Here is a 24,420-nt window from a genome sequence, read left to right on the forward strand (position 1 = left end):
TCACACAGAGAATAAATGAAAATCAAAAATAAACTACAACGGCTTACAGCAGCTAAGAATAGTGCCCTTCACGCATGAGAGCCACTTAATCAGCCATTAATGAAGCCGTGGAGTTCTGTCCTACTCATTACTGCTGCTTATGAGATGTTTCAGGCACCAGTGGGCAAGAAGGATCGGAGCACGGACAGACATCACTTGTATAAAGGAACCGCTTTAAATTCCTTTGTTGCCTTTCCACTCAGTGATGAAATTGAGTGCTGAACAAAAAAACGGTCATTTGGACATTTACCCACTGGGTATTTTGGAGCCCTGAGTGGAGCGTGTGGTTTCAGGTCCAGAAAAGCTTATTAATGCTAGGCAGGCTGCAGACGTAGCGTGTCTGTTTGTGTCTTCTGGGTAAACCTGACTACACAGGAGTATGTGTGTGTGTGTATGTGTGTAAAGTTGTGACAGGTGTTTTCTAGGAGGTCTCAGAAGAATACACATCTTGCACACCCTTTCTGAAACCTCTGGGGGACCTGGGGACGCTCAAGGGACAACAAACACAGAGAGTTTTGTCTGTGTGTGTGTATTTGTGTGTGAGAGAGAGAAAGTTCAGTTAACCCAAGCTGACCTCGCAGTGACCGTTGCTGTCTTCTAATGAGCCGTGTGTTAGTTAAGCTTGTTAAGTGCAGTGCTTGAGTAGCGAGCACAACGAATCCTAATGAAGCAGACTGATTGTAAGCTCTGGAGACGGACTGTGTAGAAGTGGACGTGAAATTTCAATTCGGCCTGGGCTGGAAAGTAATTGAGAAATGACGTTCAAGCCTGACGTGATGAGTTGGATCCTGGCAGATTTGGCCAAAAAAGGACACCCCATTACATGTTAAGTTCTTTATTAAGAAATTTGGACAACATATGTCAACATTTGATATCTGTAGATAAAGTATGACGTATGAAAACCTTTGGACACCCTATGCCAGCGGGTGGGCACATCCGTCTCTTCAAGACACATTCAACAACCAAAACCCCTCCCAGTACAACTGATACACCAGTAATAATTGCAGCGCAATAAGCAAATTTGCATATTCCGTTCCACACAGCAATGGCATTTCAGTCTGACAAACCGGAGACCAACAGTATTCAATACATGTGGCTAAAATATTATTTTAGGATATAATCCCAATTTTTGAAGGCCTCAAAGAGCTCTTTGGATCTTGCCAGACCAAGAGCAAACCAAACTAAGCATTTTTTTTTCTAGACCCAGAAGCACTTGCTTTGAGAGTTATGTACATCTGGGCAAGAGTCTTCGAGCCTGGGTGTGGCCCAGAGAACCAACCTGTAGTCCTCCTGAAATCAGTGGTCTAGGGTTTGCTTCAAGCAGATACTGGTGGGGTTGTGGGATTGGTTTTGTGTTTGGATTTTTATGTGTGAAAGCAAGCCAGTAATAATGAGCCCCTCGCCCAAATGACCACAGAACTGGTCCTGGGTGCGGACTTCTGTATTTAGGACAAGTGCAAAAACGCCCTTAATGTCTGAGGTTTAAATAAGACAGAAATCCTCAGCTGATCTAATTTGAATCAATTAATGACATTTTTCTAATTACTTTTTAACTGCATTTTAAACTGTAATCCAGGTCTCCCTTATTCCAGTAGCAATCACAGTCCAGTTCAGCTACTGGGGTATAAGTAGAAAATGAGAAGAGTAGAACGGAGGTTGTTTTCTCTACACATTTGATCTGAGGATTAGTGTACAAATTGAGTGTCTGCTTTTCTGCTATTCTTTCTCGCCCATCTGTCTCTCTTTCTCTCTCTCTCTTTCTTTCATATCCTTTATAATCTGCATATAGTTGGGTGGAGGTGTGTGGATGTGTAAACAGTAAAGCTGTTTACTGTCGGGTGGTGGACGCCTTTTGATGACCTGTTTCCTCTGCTGCCTGATTGGATTGTAATTGCATTGTAGCCTTCAAGGTGCTCCCAGCATATGCCTCAGCTGTGGCGTCCTTTCAGCTGCCCTAAGCATGTGTGTGTGTGTTTGTGATTGCCTTTGTGTGTGCACATGCATGCATCTGTCCTTTAGCGCTGTAACAAAGTCCGGTCATTGGCCAGAGTGTACTGTGTGTGTGATGATTCTTCCATGTTTAATCTGCTGTAGTGTGCAGTTGGTCAGTAAGGAAAGACAAATTGTGTGTGTGTTGGTGTATTCATTTGGGTCATCAAGGTTAATAAGGATGCTGTCATTGTTAATAGCACTGGACACAGAGCAGTTTGGAGATATAAAACACACACACACACACACACATTCATCCATACATGCATCCACGTGACCATCATAAAGCAAGGTCAGATGGTTTCATTGTACCCCATATGGGAGCAATTGTGAGCTCTTATGTTTCTTCTTAGTGAGTCCCACACACACATACACACACACACACACACACACACACACACATACAAATCTGAATCTGTAGACATTAGTGAGCAGTGACCAACATATTCATCATGTACACAAATCTAATTATGAGCATAATAGCCTACAAGGGACTTTATTAGTTCTCCTTAATGAAGCTTTTGTCTGCCAGTCCAAAGCACTGCGTATTTGTCCTCTGGAAGCGTCCACTGTTCTGTCTCGCGGATGCGCTAATGAGGATGTATTCACAAGGCGTTGACGGGCTTAGAGTGGGCAGACAATAAGATCACCCAGGACACGAAGAAAAAGAAAAGATTTGGCCTAATCTCTCTCACTCTCCCCTCTCTCTCTCTTTTCTCTCTCTCTTCTCTCACTCTCTCTCGTAGTTAATTACAGGAGTTTAATTGGAGAAGTTGACTCTGTGCCGTGCGTAATTATCACTCAGTCTTTGGAGGCTGCATCTCATTGGGCCCCCGAGCGCGTATCCGCCGCGCTGTAATTCAATTAAACCCTCCACTTAGCGAGTGCCACAGCCTCTCAGCACCCTTTAAGAGCTGTGCCACATTGGTGCTGTCACACACTCTCTCACCGCTGATCTGAGGCCAGAGTTGTGGTGGTCAGAAGCAGAATGTTTGCTGAATCTGGATCTACTGGATCTCTTCTTTACTGTTTACACTTGAATGATCCATATCAGACTTTAGTGTGAATGCTCATCTGGACGGAAACCACCAGCTTTCGCGGATCTTACCATCAAGGCAGCCACTGTCAATGAATAAATAATATGTGTAATAAATTTGATGTATCACATTTAAGCAAAGAAATCCGACATTCGGTCAGTAGGTTACACTGTTGTACTCTGTAATGATTTGCATGACTCTGACATGTCATTTTGGCAGGCTGAACAGAATCTGAAATTGGTTGGATCTGAATTTGAATCTAAGTGACCCATATCCATCCTTTGTGTGAACACACCTCTGCTATTTTTTTGTAAACGCATGAATTGTGTTGGTGAGGTGTGGTGTGGTTGGTGTGGCGCAACAGATAACATCACTAGTTGCCAGTGAGCTACCTCGCCACGTGGGAGACTGGGGTTCAATTACTGGTCTGGGTGACTATGCTTTGCTACACCAATAAGAGTCCTTGGGCAAGACTCTTAACACTACATTGGGCCACCTCTGTAATACGAGTAACCTTGTAAGTCACTCTGGATAAGAGCATCAGCTATATTCCAAATTTAGTCAGACACGATATTGTCATTGTGGTCCCATAGATACGTTTCATATGTGTATCAGATCTAGACGCGCAAGTGGTTCGAATCAGACATGAAAAAAGATCCGATTTTTGTGCTCACACATCTCTAAAATAATAGAATCTGGATTTAAATAAAAATTTGATTTTTGCTCTGTAGTTCACACTGCTGTAACCTCGTACAGTGATTTGCAGTCTTCCCAGAGTGCTAATATGAGACTTTGGCAGGTCGAATTCAGAATCTGAATTTGGTTGGATCTGAAATTAAATATAAGCGACCCATATCTATCCTTTGTGTGAACACAACTCTGATAATTTTTTAAACACATGAATCCAATCAGACACAATATTGTCATCGTGGCCCCGTTGCCATGTTTCATATGTGTATCAGATCTAGAAGCACACATGAAAGTGGTTTGAATCAGATTTTAAAAGATCAGATTTTGTGTTCACACATCTCTGAAAAAATGGAATCTAGACTTAAACAAATCTCATAAAATGATATGCAGGCTTCCCAGAGTACTGAATTTAATCTGAACAACAAACTAAATTTGCCAGCAAAACACGCTTCCATTTGCCAGTGAGAGTAACTCACTTTTACACAAGTGACAAACATAGCACTGCTTCTGTCAGTCACATCATGCCTCACTCTGCTTAAAATTCCAGGCGAGCCTTTGGTCTGTGTGAGAAAGCATGAGCTGTTTGTGGGGTCATGGGTCACTTCCGTGATGCCAGTGCATGTGAGCTGCTTCTCTCTGGAATAGTCATCAGAGCTCAGGTGGGAAGCTCCACCTAGGATAATGCATATTTCATAATTCGCCATTCAAACATCCATTTGCTTCAGTGGTCCGTGTTATTCCAAGTAGACTAACCTAGAGACTACAGACTGGGAACTGTTCTCCTTCCAAGTGGGATTCTGTGGGATTCTGGTGACATCCGCTATCGCACTGCTTCAGAAGAGTAGTAGGTAAGCTCAGGCTGGTTAGAGTGGTTCTCTCAATAGCTCCTCTTTGACAGTCGCTGTGAGCAAGAAAAGGGGGTGGCATAACAGAAGGAGTGTGTGTTTGTGTGTGTTCCCACAGTGACACTCTGCCGTCACACACAGCGCGTTGTGGGAGCGATACGAGCTTGTGTGATCACAGCCTCTTGGTGCCTAATTATGAATGAAACATGTCTGTTTTAAGGGCAGAGAAAGCGGAAGTAGGCCAGAAATAGCCGTCTCTCTCTCTCTCTCTCTCTCTCTCTCTCTCTCTCTCTCTCTCTCTCTCTCTCTCTCACTCTCTCTCTCTCTGTTCTTCTCTATGTTTCTATCTCTCTCGAACACACACACACACAGCCACACATTTTGGGTTTTATATCTTGCTCCTCAAAAAGAAAAAATTTGTTTATTTATTTCTGTCCTTTTTCATTTTGAGTGCTCTCAGAAGAGTGAGGCCTGGAGTCAGATTAAGAGAGCCATCAAACCCCGAAAAACAGCAACAGATGGGGAAGTGGGTTTGACTGGCGCTCAGTGGCTCTCTGCTGCCTCCCAGTGGTGATAGCCAGCAATGCTCTGAGACACAGACACTGCGCTAGCCGCTGTGGATTACAGCACAGATTTCTAAAAAGTAAATGATGGTTATGCTGAGCGGCAAGCCTATAGATACTGCTTAAGGAATGCTGTGTTCAAGCAGACTGATTATTTTAGCGGCTGATCTAATTACAGTGTTATTACATTTATTACTCTGAGAATTTACACACTGTATCATTTCCACTTCATCTTTCTCTCTGTCACACTCTCTCTGTGTGTCTCTCTCGCCTTCTCACCTTCACTCTCTCTCTGTCTCTCACCCTGTCTTTCTCCTCTCTGCATCTCTCCCTGTCACATGCTTTTTTTCCTATTATATATCCCTCAGTTCTCTCTCTCTCCTCTCTGCCTCTCTTCCTGTCCCTTTCCCTCTGTTTCCTTCACCTATCGTTCTCATCTTTGTCTTTCTCTCTCTTCTCTCTCTCTCTCTCTCTCTCTCTCTCACACACACACACACACACACACACACACATACACTCACTCTCTCTCTCCTTTTCACTCATTCTCTCTCTTTGTCTCTCTGTCTCTGTCTGTCTCTCTCTGTTTCTCTCTCTTTCTTTGTTTCTCACTCTCTCTCTCTCTCTGATTCTCTACCTGTCTCTTTCTGAATCTATCGTTCTCACTTCTTATTCTCATTCCTCTCCCTCTCTCTCTCTCTCTCTCTCTCTCTCTCTAAATAACTCAGATAATCCAGTCCCTTCTCTGATAAGTGGAGCCCAGTATGATAGATGAAGGGTTAAAAGGGAGGAGACGGGTGATGGAGGGTTGCAAAGCCCTTTCATGGACATGTGAAGAAGGTAGAGATGGAATTTATAGGATGTTGGATTAGTGAGGAGGGTCTTCAGGCATGTAGCTACTCCCAAAATGTTGGTCTTTCTTAACTCCATTTATGTACAACATGAGGTAAATACATGTTATGCAGTAAATCTAACTTCCAGTCATTGTTTTCTTTAAATGGGAATTTTGCCATGGAACTGACTGGGATGGTGTGGCACGGATCTGTCGGTTGTACGTAAATTAAACAGTGACCCAGAGGACAGTTATAAGACAGTTATAAATGTATGAAATGTTTCTGTTCTTCTCTCTCTCTCTCTCTCTCTCTCTCTCTCTCTCTCTCTCTTTCTCTTTCTCTCTCTCTCTCTCTCTCTCTCTCTCTCTCTCTGTCGCTCTGATTCACTGTACTTTATTGGCATCTCCAAAGCTGGGTAATAAATTACTGTAGTTCTGTGTGGTATGTGGAATTACAACTGAGCCTGTAATGAATCTCTCTCTCCCCCCTGTGTGTGTGTGTGTGTGTTATAGGTATGGAGACATGGTTCCAAAGACAATCGTGGGGAAGATTTTTGGCTCTATCTGCTCTCTTAGTGGAGTGTTAGTGATCGCACTGCCTGTGCCTGTCATTGTGTCCAACTTCAGCCGCATCTACCACCAGAGCCAGCGAGCCGAGAAACGGCGCGCACAAAAGGTACAACACTGCCCACCAGGCCACCCCCCACACGGGGTCATGACATTGGACATCTCAGGAATAACTGTATCTGTATATAGAAGTTTGGCTGGGACACAAAGGTTTACCTACAAAAGAATTCAAGATCATATACTCTCTCTCTCTCTCTCTCTCTCACACACACACACACACACATATACATTTTCCCACAGCATGCAATGTGTCAGGAAAACATCATAAGAGAGAGATGCAGGGATCGTCATTAACACAAGATATGCATGACCTAGATGTAAGTGTGTGTGTGTGATAAGTTAGCTTCAGCCTCCCTGGGACAGTCACTCAGTGGGGCAGTGAAGGCCCAGAATTCATCCTCTACAGGGTGTGTTACACAGAGAACAGACAGAACAGAAATGTTACTTTAATTTAAGTTAAGATGAGTAAAAGGGTGGAAAGGAACAGAGCCGTAGAAGAGAACAGAGCTGTAGAGAAGATCAGAGCTGTAGAGAAGAACAGAGCTATTAAGGAGAATAGAGCTGTAGAGAAGAACACATCTGTAGAGGAGAACAGAGCTGGAGAGGAGAACAGAGCTGGAGAGAAGAACACATCTGTAGAGGAGAACACATCTGTAGAGGAGAATAGAGCTGTAGAGGAGGACAGAGCTGGAGAGAAGAACACATCTGTAGAGGAGAACACATCTGTAGAGGAGAATAGAACTGTAGAGAATAACACATCTGTAGAGGAGAATAGAGCTGTAGAGGAGGACAGAGATGGAGAGGAAAACAGAGCTGGAGAGGAGAACAGAGCTGTAGAGTAGAAAACATCTGTAGAGAAGAATACAGCTGTAGAGGAGGACAGATCTGAAGAGGAGAACAGAGCTGGAGAGGAGAACAGAGATGTAGAGTAGAAAACATCTGTAGAGAAGAACACATCTGTAGAGGAGGACAGAGCTGGAGAGAAGAACACAGCTGTAGAGGAGGACAGATCTGGAGAGGAGAACAGAGCTGTAGAGTTGAACACATCGATAAAGAAGAAATCATCTGTAGAGGAGAATAGAGTTGGAGAGGAGAACAGAGCTGTAAAGAAGAACACATCTGTAGAGAAGAACAGAGCTGGAGAGAAGAACACATCTGTAGAGAAGAACAGAGCTGGAGAGGAGAACACATCTGTAGAGAAGAACAGAGCTGGAGAGGAGAATAGAGCTGTAGAGAAGAACAGAGCTGTAGAGGAGAATAGAGCTGTAGAGAAGAACAGAGCTGTAGAGGAGAATAGAGCTGTAGAGAAGAACAGAGCTGGAGAGGAGAATAGAACTGTAGAGAAGAACAGAGCTGGAGAGGAGAATAGAGCTGTAGAGAAGAACAGAGCTGGAGAGGAGAACAGAGCTGTAGAAAAGAACACATCTGTAGAGGAGAACACATCTGTAGAGGAGAACAGAGCTGTAGAGAAGAACACATCTGTAGAGGAGAACACATCTGTAGAGGAGAATAGAGCTGTAGAGAAGAACACATCTGTAGAGGAGAACACATCTGTAGAGAAGAAATCATCTGTAGAGGAGAATAGAGCTGTAGAGGAGAACAGAGCTGTAGAGAAGAACACATCTGTAGAGAAGAAATCATCTGTAGAGGAGAATAGAGCTGTAGAGGAGAACAGAGCTGGAGAGGAGAACACATCTGTAGAGGAGAACACATCTGTAGAGGAGAATAGAGCTGTAGAGGAGAACAGAGCTGGAGAGGAGAACACATCTGTAGAGGAGAACACATCTGTAGAGAAGAAATCATCTGTAGAGGAGAATAGAGCTGTAGAGGAGAACAGAGCTGTAGAGAAGAACACATCTGTAGAGAAGAAATCATCTGTAGAGGAGAATAGAGCTGTAGAGGAGAACAGAACTGTGAAGGAGAACAGAGCTGGAGAGGAGGACTGAGTTGTAGAGGAGAACAGAGCTATGAAGGAGAACAGAGCTGGAGAGGAGAACAGAGCAGTAAAGGAGAATAGAGCTGGAGAGGAGGACTGAGTTGTAGGGGAGGACAGAGCAGTAGAGATGAATAGAGCTGTTGAGCAGAACAGAGCAGTAGATGATAATAGAGTTGTAGTGTCTTCAGGAATGTCAGTTCCTTTGGGGTTGATGAGTATGCTGAGCTGCATCAGTGTACACACTCATGTGCTCGCTGCATGTTCAACTGCCCTTCATCTCCCTGTGCGTCCAGACGAGTCATAAGAGACATAGGCCTAATGTCACTATCCCCTTCAGAACACACACACTCATACACACTCACACACTCTCATACACACTCAGACACAGAAAGACACACACAGACAAGTCAGCTTTTTTTTAAACAACAATCTGTTTTTGCTGTTAAGTAAGGAGGGGGTGGGGGACAGAGAGAAAAGAGGGGTAGAGAGTGGTTAAAGAGAGAGAGAGAGAAAGACACACAAAAGGGAAGGAGAAGAAAAAGCAGGGAAAGGACAGAAAAGGAAAAAGATGGAAAAAAGGGAGTGAGAGGGATAGAAAAGAGGAGAAAGAGAGAGCTCAAGATGTCCTTGCTACCATCTCTGGGTGGTATAGAACCTGCCAGGAACATTCCTGCATTCATTCGTTTCACCTAAGCATGCTCACTAACCACTGAGAAACACACACACACAGACTCAATATGACGCACATACAGGTGACCTCCAAGGAGTGAGTGCTCGGCTTAAACGCCCGTGTGTGTTTGTCCGAACAGAAAACCAGGCTTGCTAGAATTCGTGCGGCGAAGAGCGGGGGTGCTAACGCTTATTTGCAGTACAAACGCAATGGGCTGCTGGCTGACGCCGAGGAGGAGGTAACCGTGGAAACCGCGGGGTCTCTGGTGCTGGGACATTGCCGTGCCATGGCGGGCTGGTGCTGGTGCATGCGGACCCTCTTCCCCCTGAACTGTTCACCTTTCCGCCAGGGGCCGAGGGTCTGGCAGGGCTGCCTCCATCCAAACGCTTTTGTGGTGTCTAACTGCTCTCTCTCTCTCTCTCTCTCTCTCTCTCTATCTCTCTCTATCTATCTATCTATCTATCTATCTATCTCTCTCTCTCTCTCTCTTTCTTACTTACTTTGTGTGCACAAGTCTAAACCTCTTACTCTCTCTTTCTGCCCTCTCCTCCATTATTACCCTTTCTCTCTTACATTCACCCTCACTTGCTCATCCCCTCTTTCCATCTCTGTTAGCTTTCTTTGGTCTTCTTCATCTTCTTCTTCACTAACTTCAAGATACATTCATCTACAGACCCAGAGAACCAGCAGCACCTTCCATAGCCAAGTATGATATTAGTTCATCATTCAGTTAGCTGCCTAGGATAGCTTCATTCAGTAGGATCATTCAGTTAGCTGCAAGCATGTGCCCTAAGGCACCCCTACCAGTGAATGCATTCAGCCACTTTTAGTTGTACCCGCTGTTGACAGAGATGTGCAAATGCCAGGCATAGAGGGGTATAAAGCCTTGAGCTGTGGAGCAGTGGAACTGGGTTCTCTAGAATGATGGTGCCCCATTCAGTACTTTTGGGATGAGTTTTTTTGGAGAGGTGGGGGTGGTGATCATCCAACATCCTGACCTCACCAACACTCTTCTCACTGAATTCAATCAGATCCTCACAACAATGCTTTATAGTCTAGTAGAAAGCCATAATCTGGACTGTAGAGATAGTTAATCCAACAAAAGCAGGATCAGCTTTTTGTTAGTGGCCTTGATTTCAGAAGAAAAAAATAAATGAGCAGGTGTCCCAATACTTTTGTCCATACTCCTCATTCTTGCATTTGAAATTGTCTTTTGTTTAGCTAGTGTAATCAGGGTGCATTGCAACCAGATGTAGCTCAGTAAAGATTAAGAGGTGTGTCCCAATACTTTTGTCAATATAGTGTAGGTAGTTACAGGTAATTCTTCATGGAATAATGAGTGGGTCACCTGGGGAGATCTGCTATGGTTCTCCTGGTCTGCAGATGGTTGATGATGCCATTTCTCTGCTAAAGGTCTGTCCTTGACTCTCTGTCTGTTTGTCAGTCTCTCTCTCTCATTTTCTCTTTCTCTCTCCAGTACAGAATTTATTCTCACCCTCGACCATATTCTCTCTCGCACCTTGACGTCTGCATCTCTTTCCTAGTGACCTACTGTCATGTAACACTAATCATGTGACCTCAGGGGCCACGCCCATCAGTTGGGCCACCACTCCTTTACTGCAACGTATCCTTCCATCTCTCAGTGACTCCCCTTTTTCCTTCTCCTTCTCCTCCTTCTTTTTCCTGCCTTCTCTACTGCTTCTACTACTACTACTACTTACCTGTGCTCCATGCATTTTATAACATGCATTTTTGAGTGATCTTTTCACGGCATCATCCGAACGCATCATGGATCCCATCCCATGGAGGAATGAGAATGTCTGAGCTGCATGTCATTGATTGGCCAGCATCTAAACTGGGGAGGGGTGGCGGGTCAGGGCCAGTGTGACTAGGAGGCCTCAAAGAGTGTTGACTGGGCGTCTGTGAGGATGGCCTGTAGGCATTAAAACTGACGTTCAGTAAATACTCCTGCTTTGGTCTTGGGGCTCTTGTCATATAGAGTCCTGCTTTGAGGTAATGAAGGGTTTGAAAAGAGTACGGTGGCCCTCAAGGTTCAAATCAAGCAGACACTTTCACATTTCCTTGAGTGTAAATGGACATCACATACCAGGGCTTTCTAGTTCCACTCCTGGAGGGTTGGACTGCAGCATAGCTTGCTGATTTCCCTGATCTGAGCACATCTGCTAAACCTGCTGTTTTACAGATGTGTCGACTCAGATGTGTCAGTAAACTGTGCTGGAACCCAGCCCTCCACTGGAATAGAATACCCCGTCATACACTCATGCTCCAGACTCTCATTGCTGTATCGCTGTAAGAAGAGAACGCTGCATTCAAGCAACGCAGATTCCACAATTATTACCTTTCTTTCTGACTGAACAGACATGCTTTCTGTGTGTGCTTTCCGTACGCACTTCTGCGTTACCCAAATACACCAAGTCTTTCTGGCTGTGGAGGCCAGCTGACTCATTACGCCTACAGAAATACATTCCGCACTACACTCCTGTACACACGCACTGCCCTTACCGTGCGTCTGCTGTCCGCTGTGTTTGAACCGGGAGCCATCCGTCACAGTTGTAACCTGGAGAGAATGAGACAGGCACAGTGGCACACAGTCTAATGTTGTCACAACGTTCAAATAGTTGCTGGAGCGTTGTGAGAGCCCTAGCCTTACTGTCCCCACGTTCTTGTCCTTTCTCTCTCTTGTTTTCCTCTGCCTTCGCGTGTGATGATTGGCTGATGAGGTTTTGCCTTGTTTTGTCTCTCCTATAAGGCATCAAAGGAAGCAGGGAAGGCGCTGGTTTGTAAGGTGAACCCCACCTTCGAGACCCAGCATCATCATCTACTACACTGCCTGGAAAAGACAACAGTAAGTGTGTGCATGTGTGTATGTGTGTGTTTGGGTTATGGTATTAAAAAAAGCTTAGAAATCCATTGGATGGCAGAAACAAGGCTTTCTGAAACTTTGAACCAGTTAAACCAGTGAAGTGAGAGTGCCAATGAACATCCTATACGTGAGTTCCTGTTCAAGTTTAAACACTTCAAGCTTCAAGATGGTTTGTGGTTGTCTTAAAAAAGAATTGTCTATAGTTGCATATCGTTCGGAGTATTTCCTTGCGTCGTTTTTCAGCCAAACGAAAAGTTCCAATTTTAAAATGTTGGAATTCTTGGAAGAATTCCTGGAAGTTGTGTTTACTGCCGGCGGTCCATAGACTTTTTATGGGGTTAACTTTCTATGAAAGCCAAATAAATAAAAACAATTGGAGCACTTCTATTGGTCCATTTATCCTGGAGCAGAAATAGATCCTTGGCCACTCTCTCTGTTTCTCATCCTCCAACAATGTCTTCTTGAGTCTCTTCCATGCTTCTGCCATGATGTCCACACTGAGCTGCCTTCATCTTATTCATAGTTGAAGACCCATAGTTGGTGGTGCGTCACATGTGCTGTAAAGTGATATGCAGCTCTCCAAAGAGCTTGTGGTCTTGTTGTCCATAAAAGTTACATAGTACAGTGGCAGCATTCTGGGCCTGGAGTGACAGAGATGCTTTTCTCCCTATAGCAAATTGGTGTACCATCAATAAGAGGTGTTATTTATTATAAGCTAAAAATACTGCATAATGTTCCTTTAAAGGAATGAGCGAGCATCACAATAAACACTTTCTCTACCAGGAAACTTTTCAGAAGGAATGAATCATTTCAGCAAAGTGTTTTAAATGATTCAAATTTTTTAAAGAAGTTTCATGCCCACCACCAAATTAAGCAGAAGCAGCACAATCTCGCTTTTACAATCTCTCTCTCGCGCAATATGTCTCTCTCTCTGGCCTTCTTCCTTTCTCTCTACTTTTCCTTTGGCATAAGACTTGTTTATGCAGGATTGATGGATTGACCCAGTACAAAACTGGCAGCTGTTCCCATAATATTCTTCCTCTTTATTCCGCCTGGAGAATGCCGAGTCCTTAAGATAATACCTCTGCCTGCGATAAACATTATTCGCACTCATCATTTATAACTGCTGTCGAATCACATTTGTTCAATTCCCCATATATGACTTCATTTAGTCAGGCAATAGCGTTTCCTTAAATATCCTCAGGAACCTTTTAATACGGCGCATTTACAAAGAGCAGGGGCCCGTCTGTGTTTGTTTTAATCCGCGGCGCGCTTGGCTCCTGCAGCCATAAATGAACGCTCCGTCTCGGGAGACCTTGTTAGGAAGCTGCTGCCAAGAAAATGACAGTTAGTGTCTCCCTCTGCCAGCCAGACTCGCTGCAACGTGGGCCATGACCCGCGCTTCCCTATCTGGGGCACAGCTCGAGACGTTTGAATGGAAAATTCCTCTGTCCTGCCGAGGGTACGGCCGAGGCACTGGAGGCTCGTTTGGGACGCGGCCAAAGCCAAGACGCATCGGAGCTCAGGGACTTTCTGTGATCTCCATTTAGGCTGGGTCGGATTACTGACAAGCCTTGATGTTTCTTTTACAGACAGGGCTTGTTTGTCTCGGACTGATTTGAGCTGTGTTCAGTAGCTGGTGTTAGTAGTTCATGGTGGGGATTTTACTCCGTGCGGACTAGGAGGGAGGCACGAGAGGATGTGACAAGCATCAATTATGATGTCAACCCCTTAAACAGCCCATGTAGGCTGCAGACGGGCCTGCAGACGGGCCGAAAGTGTTATTGCAAACTTCTATTACAGAGAATAGCCCCACCAGTTTGTAGAGAAGTCCCTGTAGCTACAGAGTAATACACCTTAGTGTGTAATAAGCCTTGGAGTGTTAAGGGGTTAAATGGTCAGGTGAAAGTGTACTGCAATGCAGCATGTCAGTATTTTGACATGTGTTGTTATTTCAGATCTGCTGCATGTCTGTTGTCAAAGAGATGTTTTCTCTTCACATTTGCTGTAATCTGAAATCATTCCACTAGATAAAATGACTTCAAATATGATGAAATCTAATGAGAAATATAAACAGCAGCTGTCCTTTACCCCGTGTAAACATGAATGATGTACAGACCAATGGGATTGCTGCAAAAATCCCTTTTGCATTGACATGAGAACATTCTCCCTCAGACAGGGTTGTTTTATGCTGGAAAGTTATGATTTAACCCCTTAAAAAGCCTATGGCCCATCAATAGGCCGAAAGTGTTATCACAAACTTCTATTACCAAAGAATAGCCCCACCAGTTTGTACAGAAGCCCCTGTAGTTACTAAGTAATACACCTTAGTGTGTAATAAGCATTCCTGTGTTAAGGGGTTAATATCTGGACAAGATGTGAGATGATTTCTCTTTTTTGCATTTGTATTTGATCTTCTTGGCATCATTAACCCTGTCAAGTCTAGGGGTGTGCAGTATTGTGTCATTTTTATTAATTATTATCAAATGTTTGAGTGAAACTGTGGAACCAAACATGCTTTCCTTCCTTTTTTCTTTTTATCTCCAGTTTTTAACCATTGTCCCAACATGAGTAGCTTTATACTGTGTACCAATACAGTATAATGGACCAATAGAAATCCTCCAAAATGACTTGGACTAAATCAATTCTTTTTATATTGGATTCCATTGGAAATGGAAAGCCAGTTTTTTCTTCTCCTGTAAAGTTGCCGTTTTGGAGATATAACATTTTTGAGTGACAGGGACAATATACACTTTCAACTTTTTTTACATTTATTTTTATATAAAAAATCACAAAAACAAAGACACAAAAAGGATGTTTTTTTCCTCTTTGCAAAACAAGAATGTACATTAATGACAGTTAGCTGATGGAGTTAGATGTTTTGCCCAAGGTCTCTGTTGGTGTAGTGTAGAGTGCTTGTCCAGCTGGAGACTCCAACCCTTTCTCCTGCTGTTGGCCTGTTTCTCCCTCCTTCCCTCTCTTTATCTCTCTTTCTCTACCCCTCCTCTCTACCCCTATTCTCACCCACTTTCTCTCTCTCTCTTTTCCTCTCCCACTCTCCTCTCTCCTTTTTTCTCCCTCCTTTTCCTTGCCCTTATTTTTCTGTCCCCTCCTCTCTCTCATTACCTCTTTCACACCGCTCTTGCTTTCTTTTTTTTGCTTGCCTCTCTTTGTTTTTTCCCCTCTTTCTCTCTTAATTCCCCTTTCCCCCCCTAACTTCTGTCCTTGTCTCTCTCACTCTCTCTCTTTTATTCTCTTTCTCTACTTCACTTCCCTCATCCTTCTCCTTATCTCTTTTTCAATCTCTCTCTCTCTCTCTTTACACAATCTCCAACTCCTCTCTTTCTCTCTCTCTCTCTCTCTCTCTCTCTCTCTCTCTTTCAGAACCACGAATTTGTGGACGAGCAGACGTATGAGACGAGCTGTATGGAGGTGTCGATGGTGAAGCCGTCCACCTCGCGCTCCTCCTCCGCCTCCTCCTCTCCTCACGGCCTCACCTCCTGCTGCTCGCGTCGGAACAAACGCAAGAGCTTCAACGTTCCCAACTCCAACATGACAGCCGGGCGCCGTGGCAGCGTGCAGGAGCTCAGCACCATCCAGATCAGAGAGAGACCGCTCAGCAACAGGTACATACACACACTCACACACACACAGTCACTGACGTACACACGCAGGCCCAGAACAGCAGGCTGGAGCTCTTCAACAGATGTAGCCTTGCACACACACACACACACACACTTATACACATCATTTTTGCATTTAACTTTGGCATTTTGCCAACATTGCCAGCAGGTCAGTCATCAGCAGATGTGCCCTCTTCAACAACTACTCCAGCAGACATGGAAACACACACACACACAAACACACACACACACACACATACTGGAGAAGCTGATGTTGAGGCACTTGACTAAATGAAGATGAGTCACAAAGACAGGGTCTATTCAGCCTCCCACAGTCTTCCATTTCTCTGTGTTTATAATACCGGTGGTGAGAGTGAGCTAGAGCTTCTTCAGTCAGAGTGTGTGTGTGTGTGTGTGTGTGTGTGCATGCTTTTTAATCAGGGTGAGGAGATGTGTATTCTTTTAGTCTCTTGCTGGTTATTGATCAACCTCTGCCTGCTGAATTCCAGTCTGTGTAGAATCTGTGAGCTGAATGCCTGAGCAGTGTCATGCACTGGATGCACAGTCAGTGTTCGGGATGTATTTGAAGGTTCTCCACCTTCTTTTTTGATGGATAACCATCACAAAGTACTTGATACGTAAACAAGGCAATACAGAGCAATACAGAGCTCAGCACCACTCTGACCATTTCACCATCTGCAAAAGGCTGATAAACGTCTTTGGTTTATCACCTAAAAAAAAGATGGCCAGTGAGTGAAAGTAGAAGGTAGGTGTTTCTAATTAAGAGCGCAAGGAAGTAGAGGGCGAGTGTTTTAATAAAGTAGCCAGTATGTTGAATTAGAAGATAGATGTGGCCAGCAAGTGAATGAAAAGGTTGGGTGTTTCTAATAAAGTGGATAGTACGTGGAAGTATAGTGTACGTGTTTCCAGTAAAGTGGCCAGCAAGTGAATGAAAAGGTTGGGTGTTTCTAATAAAGTGGATAGTACGTGGAAGTATAGTGTACGTGTTTCCAGTAAAGTGGCCAGCAAGTGGATGAAAAGGTTGGGTGTTTCTAATAAAGTGGATAGTACGTGAAAGTATAGTGTAGGTGTTTCTAGTAAAGTGGCCAGTAAGTGGATGAAAAGGTCGGGTGCTTCTAATAAAGTGGCTAGCAAGTGGATGAAAAGGTTGGGTGTTTCTAATAAAGTGTTCAGTGAGTGAAAGTATAAGGTAGGTGTTTCTAATAAAGTGGCCAGTAAGTGAAAGAAAAAGGCAGGTATTTTTAATAAAGTAGCCAAGTAAGTCAAAAATATAGGGTAGGTCTTTCTCATGAAGTGGCCAGTAAAGGGACATGAAAGGTGCATGTTTCTAATAAAGTTTGAAGTGGTTATCAAGTGGAAGGTGAAGGTGGGTGTTTCTAACAAACTGTCCAGTGAGTGGAAATAGTAATTTAGTGACCAGTAAGTTGGAGTATAGAGTAGGTATTTGCAATAGTTCCAGCTAGTGGCCAGAAGTGGCCAGCTAGTAAAAGTGGGTAGATATTTTTATTACAGTAGCCAGGTCAGTTCACATAGAAGGTAGGTGTCTCTAATAAAGTGTCCAATGAAGGTGGCCAGGAAGTAGAATATAGATGTTCCTATTAAAGAGGATGACAAGTGTGGGTCCACAACTGATCTGGGTAAACAACGTCTAGCCATAAACATCTAGTCCTGTGAAGGAGGGTGTGTGGTATTAGGAAGTGGAGCAGTGACTCATGCTAATGGAATGCCCCAAATGCTCCAGCTGTGGGCACCCACACCAATGTGTGGTCTAATGGACAGCTGGAAGAATCTCACACACACTCTCTCTCTCTCTCTCTCTCTCTCTCTCTCTCTTTCTCTCTCTCTCTCTCTCTCTCTCTGTCTCACTCACTGCAGTCGCTCCAGTCTGAATGCCAAGTTCGAGGAGACGATGCCACTGAACTCGGAGCAGCCTCCCTACATCACGGCAGCCATCATCAGCATGCCCACCCCGCCCGTGACCACACCCGAGGGCGGCGACTCGGCCAGCTCGCACGACTACTTGCAGAGCAACATCGTCCGAGTGTCGGCGCTATAGACCTCGTTCCCCTCCTTTTTATTTTTAATTGGCGGGCAGACGCTGGCCAGTGAGGGGGTTGGAGAGAGCCCTCCCCCCGCCTCAGCGGCAGAGGGAGAGGCCGCGGCTTTGACCCTTTATTTCACCTCCTGCCCACAGCCCTGCTTCCTCTGCATTGGGGTACTGGCCCCGCCTCTGGAAAGGCCGTAAAGGCCGCAGCCGAGAGCCCACCAGGCTTACACTCACAGAGGGGAACAAACAAGAAAAAAAAAGACTACGATTACCACACTTGTTACAAATTGTTATGATTTTTTTTCGAGTACTGTGTGTCTTTACATTTGTTGTCTTATGCTTGGTGGTGGGGAGAGCGAGGCGGGCAGAAGGTCAGCGCATACCTGGGCGTTTTCTTTGGGTTGTAGATGAGGGTGTTTTTTCGGGGGTGGTCCTAGTTTTATCCTAGGCTATTTACCATGCTTTTAGAGAGATTTCCTCCGACTGAGCTACTTTTGATACTACAAGTAAAACTGCGGTCTTTACGTTTCAGAAGAATGTGGGTACTCTACGTGTATGAGTGAGTGTGTATGAGTGAGTGTGTGTGCGCGTGCCTGTGTGGTGCTAACCTTCTGCATGTTCTGCATTCGCGAGTCTGTGTCTTCTTTCAAGATTTGGCATGAGCAATAAGGGTTTTCTTGGGCAGTGCGTGTGTGCGTGTTCGTACTTTATTTGTTAACACCATGCCTAGTTAAACTTTGTTAATCTGTAGCCGTTTCCTCTTTATTCCACCCACACCGCTCTTATGACACAAAGTACACTCGTTAAACACGTATTAAAAGTACATGTGTGAACCTGCAGTGACTGGAAAGCTTTCTCGCTCTAGCTCTCAGTTTAGTTCTCTCTGGAGACCTGGCCTAATCGAGTTTAATGGATCATTGATAATATATTTCAAACAGCAGGACCAGGCAGTGTGGCCTTCCATACGAAATGAAATATGGTGGACAGTGAAACCACTGCGTCTTTGAGAATTTGCCACTTTCCTTTGCAGAAAATATGTCCGTCATTCCATTTTTGCTGTCCGATGTTTTTGAATATACTGTGAATGATTGTTTTTGCTTTTCCAACTGTCAAAATGTTAAAATGCTGAGACTGTGCATGATCTTCTGCTGAATGTTGGGTTACGGAGCAGCCAGGCCTCTGTAGGCTGATGTTTTTAGTTGTTTGGGCTTGTCTTTTTAATGTCTTAGTGCATCACTATGCCACCTTCAGAGCAGCAAACCTCACTCCAAAGCAGCTGTGATTAAAGGAGCAATATGAAGAATGTAGAAGACAGTCAGCTGACCTTACTGCTAAGGAAGCTGAACATTACATCTGTATTTGTCAGCGCCTACATCGGCGGCTATGCTGATTTCTTTATTGTCATGTGGGCGGGGATTCCCTGTGGTTGTATGATGTATGTGAGTAGAGCATTCTGGGTATTGTAGTGAGAGAACATTGATGAACATACGAGTGTCAACAAGTGCTATAGACCTCGTTCCCCTCCTTTTTATTTTTTAATTGGCAGGCAGAAGCTAGCCAGTGAGGGGGTTGGCCCCGCATCTGCGGCCACACATTTGACCCTTTATTTCACCTCCTGCCCATAGCACTGCTTTCTCTGCGCTGGGGAAAGGCTGTGAAGGCCGCAGTCGAGAGCCCACCGGGCTTACACTCAAAGAGGGGAACAAACATGAGAAAAAATGACTACGATTACCACACTTGTTAAAAATTGCAGGATTTATTTATCATCTTGTAGACAGGGCTTCTGGGTTTTGTAGTGAGAGAACATTTATGTATGTTGATCAGGGTGAATTCTGTCAAACTGCTGAAGCTGAGAGATGCAATGCTCCGCTACAGAGAGCACTGAATGCTAGTTTAGGCTGGAAAGCCCCTTTAAGGAAAGCTCAGGCACTGGGACAGAATGAAGGATGTGTTGTGACCCTTTATATATATCCTCCTGCCCATAGCCCGGCTTCCTCTTCGCTGGGGAAAGGCCGTAAAAAGGCAGCAGCCAAGAGCCCTCCAGGCTTACACTCACAATGGGGGAACAAATATGAAAAAATACTATAATTACCACACTTGTGACAAATTGCAGGATTTATTTATCATCTTGTGAGTGGGACTTCAGGGTGAGTACAGCATTCTGGGTTTTGTAGTAAGAGAACATTGATGAACATGCATAAGGGTGAAGGTTTTAGGCCGGTAAGCCCCTTTAAGGAAAGCTCAGGCACTGGGACAGAATGAAGGATGTGTTGTGACCTAATTGGCCCAATAATAGGATCAGCATATCGCAGGCTTATCACTATGCGGCGGATTATTTTATCAGCGCTATCGTCCCCACTCCTACTCACTGCCGAATATCAAAGCAAATGTATTCACAAAGCCCCCTCTGAGTCAGAGAGATGAATTAGTCATATCTCTCTCTCCCTCCGTCTCTCTCTCTCTTTCTCCCGCTCGCTCTTTCTCTCTGTCTTGAATTAGCAAGAAATTAGCATATAATATCAAAGAATAATTACTTTTCATTTCTTGTAGTTTTTTCCACTGATGTCAGATTTATCGTGAATATGGCCTGATCAGTACACACACACACACACACACACACACACTCCCACCGCTGCCCACCTACTGCTCAACTCCCCACTCCCATCACTGCTTGATCATGTGACTTATGCAACAAGGTTCTTTTTGTAAAGATACGCTTTGTATTAAAGGGGATATTGGGTAGGGGGGGAGGTGGGATAGAATCACACATATTTTTCAAAAATCAGACGGTGTTGATTATATATTATAAATGTTATTTCGGTTGTACAAAAGAGAAAAACAAACAAAAAAACAACTCTACGAGAGACTGTTGCTAGTGCACCTGTGTTGTAAATTTGTTCTTTGGTGTAGTAAATATTTATCTGAGTTTTATCGTCACCCTCACGGACAGCCGGCCCTGTGTCCCGCTCTTGAGTTCCATTGCTCCAGGAACGACGGACTGTACTTTCGTTTTTCCGTGTTTTTTTGTTTTGTTTTGTTTTGGGGTTTTTTCAAATCTTTTTCTATACTTTCCTTTTTCCGTTCCAAAGTGGAGGACAAATACGGTTGCATGTGATAGCGCAGAGGCCTTTAGCAGATGGGCCACGGAAACGACTGCCATGTCCATCTCAGACTTCTGGAAGGCCTTCTGATTGCTGGAAAAAACCCACTTTCTGTTTGTGAGATGGCGCGAATTTGAGAAACGGCCAGGAGGACGGTACTGAGTTCATCTGAATTTGTTACAGCTTGTGTTATAGACATTACAGTATATGACTCATTGAAAAAGGTATTGAAAAAAATAAGGATTCAATTGTTTAGTCCGGTGCAGTGTCTATGAATAAATAGAAATAAATCATTGTCCTAGTAAAAAAAATACAGAGGATCATGGCTGTTGTGTCGTTCTTTGGTGCTGTCCAGAATGTAGCTTAAATCACAGTTCTACACAAGTCGTAGTGGATTCCAAAAAGACTATCTTGAACTTCCCCACTGAGTTTTGCAGATTTTTATGGTGAATGAAAAAAAATGACCATTGCACACCAAACGACTAGGGATCATAAGCTACACAACTTCATCCCACTGCTGATCTGAACCGAACACAGCCCAACACACATGCCTTACATTTCCTAGGAGGTGCAGAATCACGTCACCGAACACACGCCACAAAGAAATTAGAAAATGCCTTTAGGTGGGAAAGTGGGTGGGAAGATAGCATTAGCATGGTCTGTGAGGTGAGTAGCACAGCACATTTTGGAGGATACCTTACATTTGAGGCAGATGTTGGCTTTCCATTATTTAAGATGGAGCGTAAAATTACAAGAAAACCTTACAATAAGAGCACTTTCCATGCTCAGTTTGTATTAGCTATTGACAGAACTGGTTCAGAATAAGTATACAATAAGTATACTCTACTATATTGCGCTTAATGAAGTAAAAAAATGTTTAATTGAAATGTGATCAAGAGGCCAAAAATCTAAAACTGTGCCCCTCACATTCTACTTGATTCTCTCGCCAACTGTCGACTCTGACTTATGGAAAATCCATAGACTAGAGCCAACCAGCACAGGCTCAGCCAGGCTGACAATCAGGGCTAAAATCTGGGTAAAATTGTTTAGATATGTGAGACATGACCACTGCCTTTTTTTTAAGTACATCATCACCTACTCCGCCGTCGTCATGTTTATTGCAGTCAGAAACATTTGACGCCAAACTGCCCTCTAGTGGATTTATTGCTGAACATCTACGTCAACATGAAGAAGGCATCGAAGTATGTGGGCAGTGACGGTTGCAACAATTTCAAATGGACGTCCCAATTTTCTTGCATAAATGGGGTATAACTGAGCCTTTAGACACACACTGTTGATTTTATGCAGACTCGATCTCATCTGTGTGATCTTTGCTCTTTGTTTCACAGAGAACCAGATTTTTTTATTCCAGGAAACCTGTCCCACCTGGATGATGTCAAACATGTCTGCTGGGAAAGCTGGAAAATATGGCCCACCCTTTGCATAATGAAGGCCCCTTTTACCCATGCCCGCTCCGTGTCTCCTTTGCACACTGGAACAGAGGGATGAGGTTGAGTTGTACTGGGATTTGAGCAGTTGAGTGTTGTGGGATCTAACCAGGCGCACAGCAGGGGTCTGGATTAGCATATTTCCCATCAGACAGCACGTAATTGAAAAGTTCTGAGGTGCGTCTGAAGAGATGGTACATGAAGCAGAAAGTGGACGAGAGACAGAGAGAGAGAGGGAGAGAGAGAGAGAGAGAGAGAGAGGAGGATGTACAGTGAGGAAATTGATGCAGCATTTCGACAGCTAGAGGCCACAGCTGTCTATTTGTGGCCTGGCTATTTTTACCAAGAGTTGAAAGGTTAATGGTTTTATTTCCTGCACTGCTTCATTTTACTGTATGTTGATACACTCCAGGAAGAGGAGATGGGAGGGGGTTAGCGCTCAGTGTGTGTGAGGTCACACACAGCCTGTCCATGTGAAGCACAAACACACACCCCGATGAGATTTGTGGCTCTCCGTTCGCAGTCTCACACAAGGACAACCCTGGCACTGTGACGCAAAAACGTACACACAACGTCACAATGAAGACCCAGTGTCAAGGTGCCCTTGTGTGAGGACGCCAACCATAAGGTTCCTGAAACCAGAACATTTTTAAAAGAGCAAATCTCTCTCTCTCTCTCTCTCTCTCTCTCTCTCTCTCTCTCTCTCATTCACACGCACACATAGAAACTCAGCCATGAATAGGAGGACAGTTCGAGGAGGAGGGCAGGATGAGAGCAACAAAAGTGGGAACACTGTGTCTTTTGTGAGCTTGTCTGTGCGCTGTGCTACACGCCTCTATCTTTCATAAATCACATCCTTCATGTTGCCGGGCAGTGAATGGGAAAGACAAAACAAAAGTATGAGAGAGAGAGAGAGAGAGAGAGAGAGAGAGAGAGAGAGAGAGAGAGAGAGAGAGAAGAACAGAAATGTTGCATACATTTAAGTCTTCTAACTCAGTTCCATAGCAAAATTCCCATTTAAAGAAAACAATGACTGGAAGTTAGATTTACTGCATAACATGTATTTACCTCATGTTGTACATAAATTGACTTAAGAAAGACCAACATTTTGGGAGTAGCTACATGCCTGAAGACCCTCCTCACTAATCCAACATCCTATAAATTCCATCTCTACCTTCTTCACATGTCTATGACAGGGCTTTGCAACCCTCCATCACCCGTCTCCTCCCTTTTAACCCTTAATCTATCATACTGGGCTCCACTTATCAGAGAAGGGACTGGCTTCCTACCATGAAGTAGAAGTCACCCGAACTCCAGCCTAAAGAACTCCCCACTTGCACTCTGAATGTCCATATTTGACAAAAAAAAAATGCACACAAATAGCACAAATATGTCATAACAGAACAAATTCTAGATAAAAGCAGTTATACTGCACTGGAGCAGGATATTCTCACTTATTTAACCAAGGAATTGGAAAACAAGAACTTTTTCAGTGCTTCTCCCTAGTGAAAAACGTAGACTCAAGCAATCAAGTGAACTTTATTATGCTCACTTTATTAGTGCACTGTAATGTTCTTGTAGCCACTCTAATGATCAATGCATTTAAAGAGTGCTAAAATGGAACAATAATTTTTGTACTTTTAAAATGTGAATTTTACAAAAATAAAACAAAAGTATGACTTTATGAAATGTGTTCCTAACTGTGCTAAAGATTAAAGTACACTTAAGCAGACTTAAACATAATACTACAAACATATTGAAATCCTTATTTTACATAAGCTTGGTGAAAAAAATGCATTTAATAAGTATTAAAATTGAATTATCATTAACCACCAATAAAACAAACAATTTAACATTATCAGTCGGTAGTTGCAACTCTATATATGTTGTGAATGAACACATTGAAGAAGCTAGTCTTGGAGGATGACTACACATTGATGGTGAGTAAAGGGGAAAGACACTACCAGTATGCAAATAGGTGAGATCAGGAGCCAATGGGAAAGGTGTGAGCTGGTTCAGTAATATATAGAGGGTATATTACTTATTTAAGTAAAACTCACAAATTTCCTAT

General features: G+C 43.8%; 1 protein-coding gene across 2 annotated transcripts in view; it reads left to right on the forward strand.

The window, feature by feature from the left end:
• Window positions 1-21,219, forward strand: part of kcnd2 (potassium voltage-gated channel, Shal-related subfamily, member 2) — a 169,951-nt gene extending 148,732 nt beyond the window's left edge. The window contains exons 2-6 of one of the 2 annotated variants that reach the window (XM_072673027.1): window positions 6,506-6,668; window positions 9,365-9,463; window positions 11,996-12,091; window positions 15,494-15,735; window positions 17,629-21,219. In XM_072673027.1, coding sequence (XP_072529128.1) covers window positions 6,506-6,668; window positions 9,365-9,463; window positions 11,996-12,091; window positions 15,494-15,735; window positions 17,629-17,809 — 781 coding nt within the window. In that variant the 3' untranslated portion in view covers window positions 17,810-21,219. The remainder of the gene's footprint in view (window positions 1-6,505; window positions 6,669-9,364; window positions 9,464-11,995; window positions 12,092-15,493; window positions 15,736-17,628) is intronic. The other variant, XM_072673026.1, reaches the window with a different exon arrangement.
• The last annotated feature ends 3,201 nt before the right edge of the window (window positions 21,220-24,420 follow it).

This window comes from Salminus brasiliensis, chromosome 2 (genome assembly GCF_030463535.1).
Source record: "Salminus brasiliensis chromosome 2, fSalBra1.hap2, whole genome shotgun sequence".
In the NCBI taxonomy this organism is placed as follows: Eukaryota; Metazoa; Chordata; class Actinopteri; order Characiformes; family Bryconidae; genus Salminus; species Salminus brasiliensis.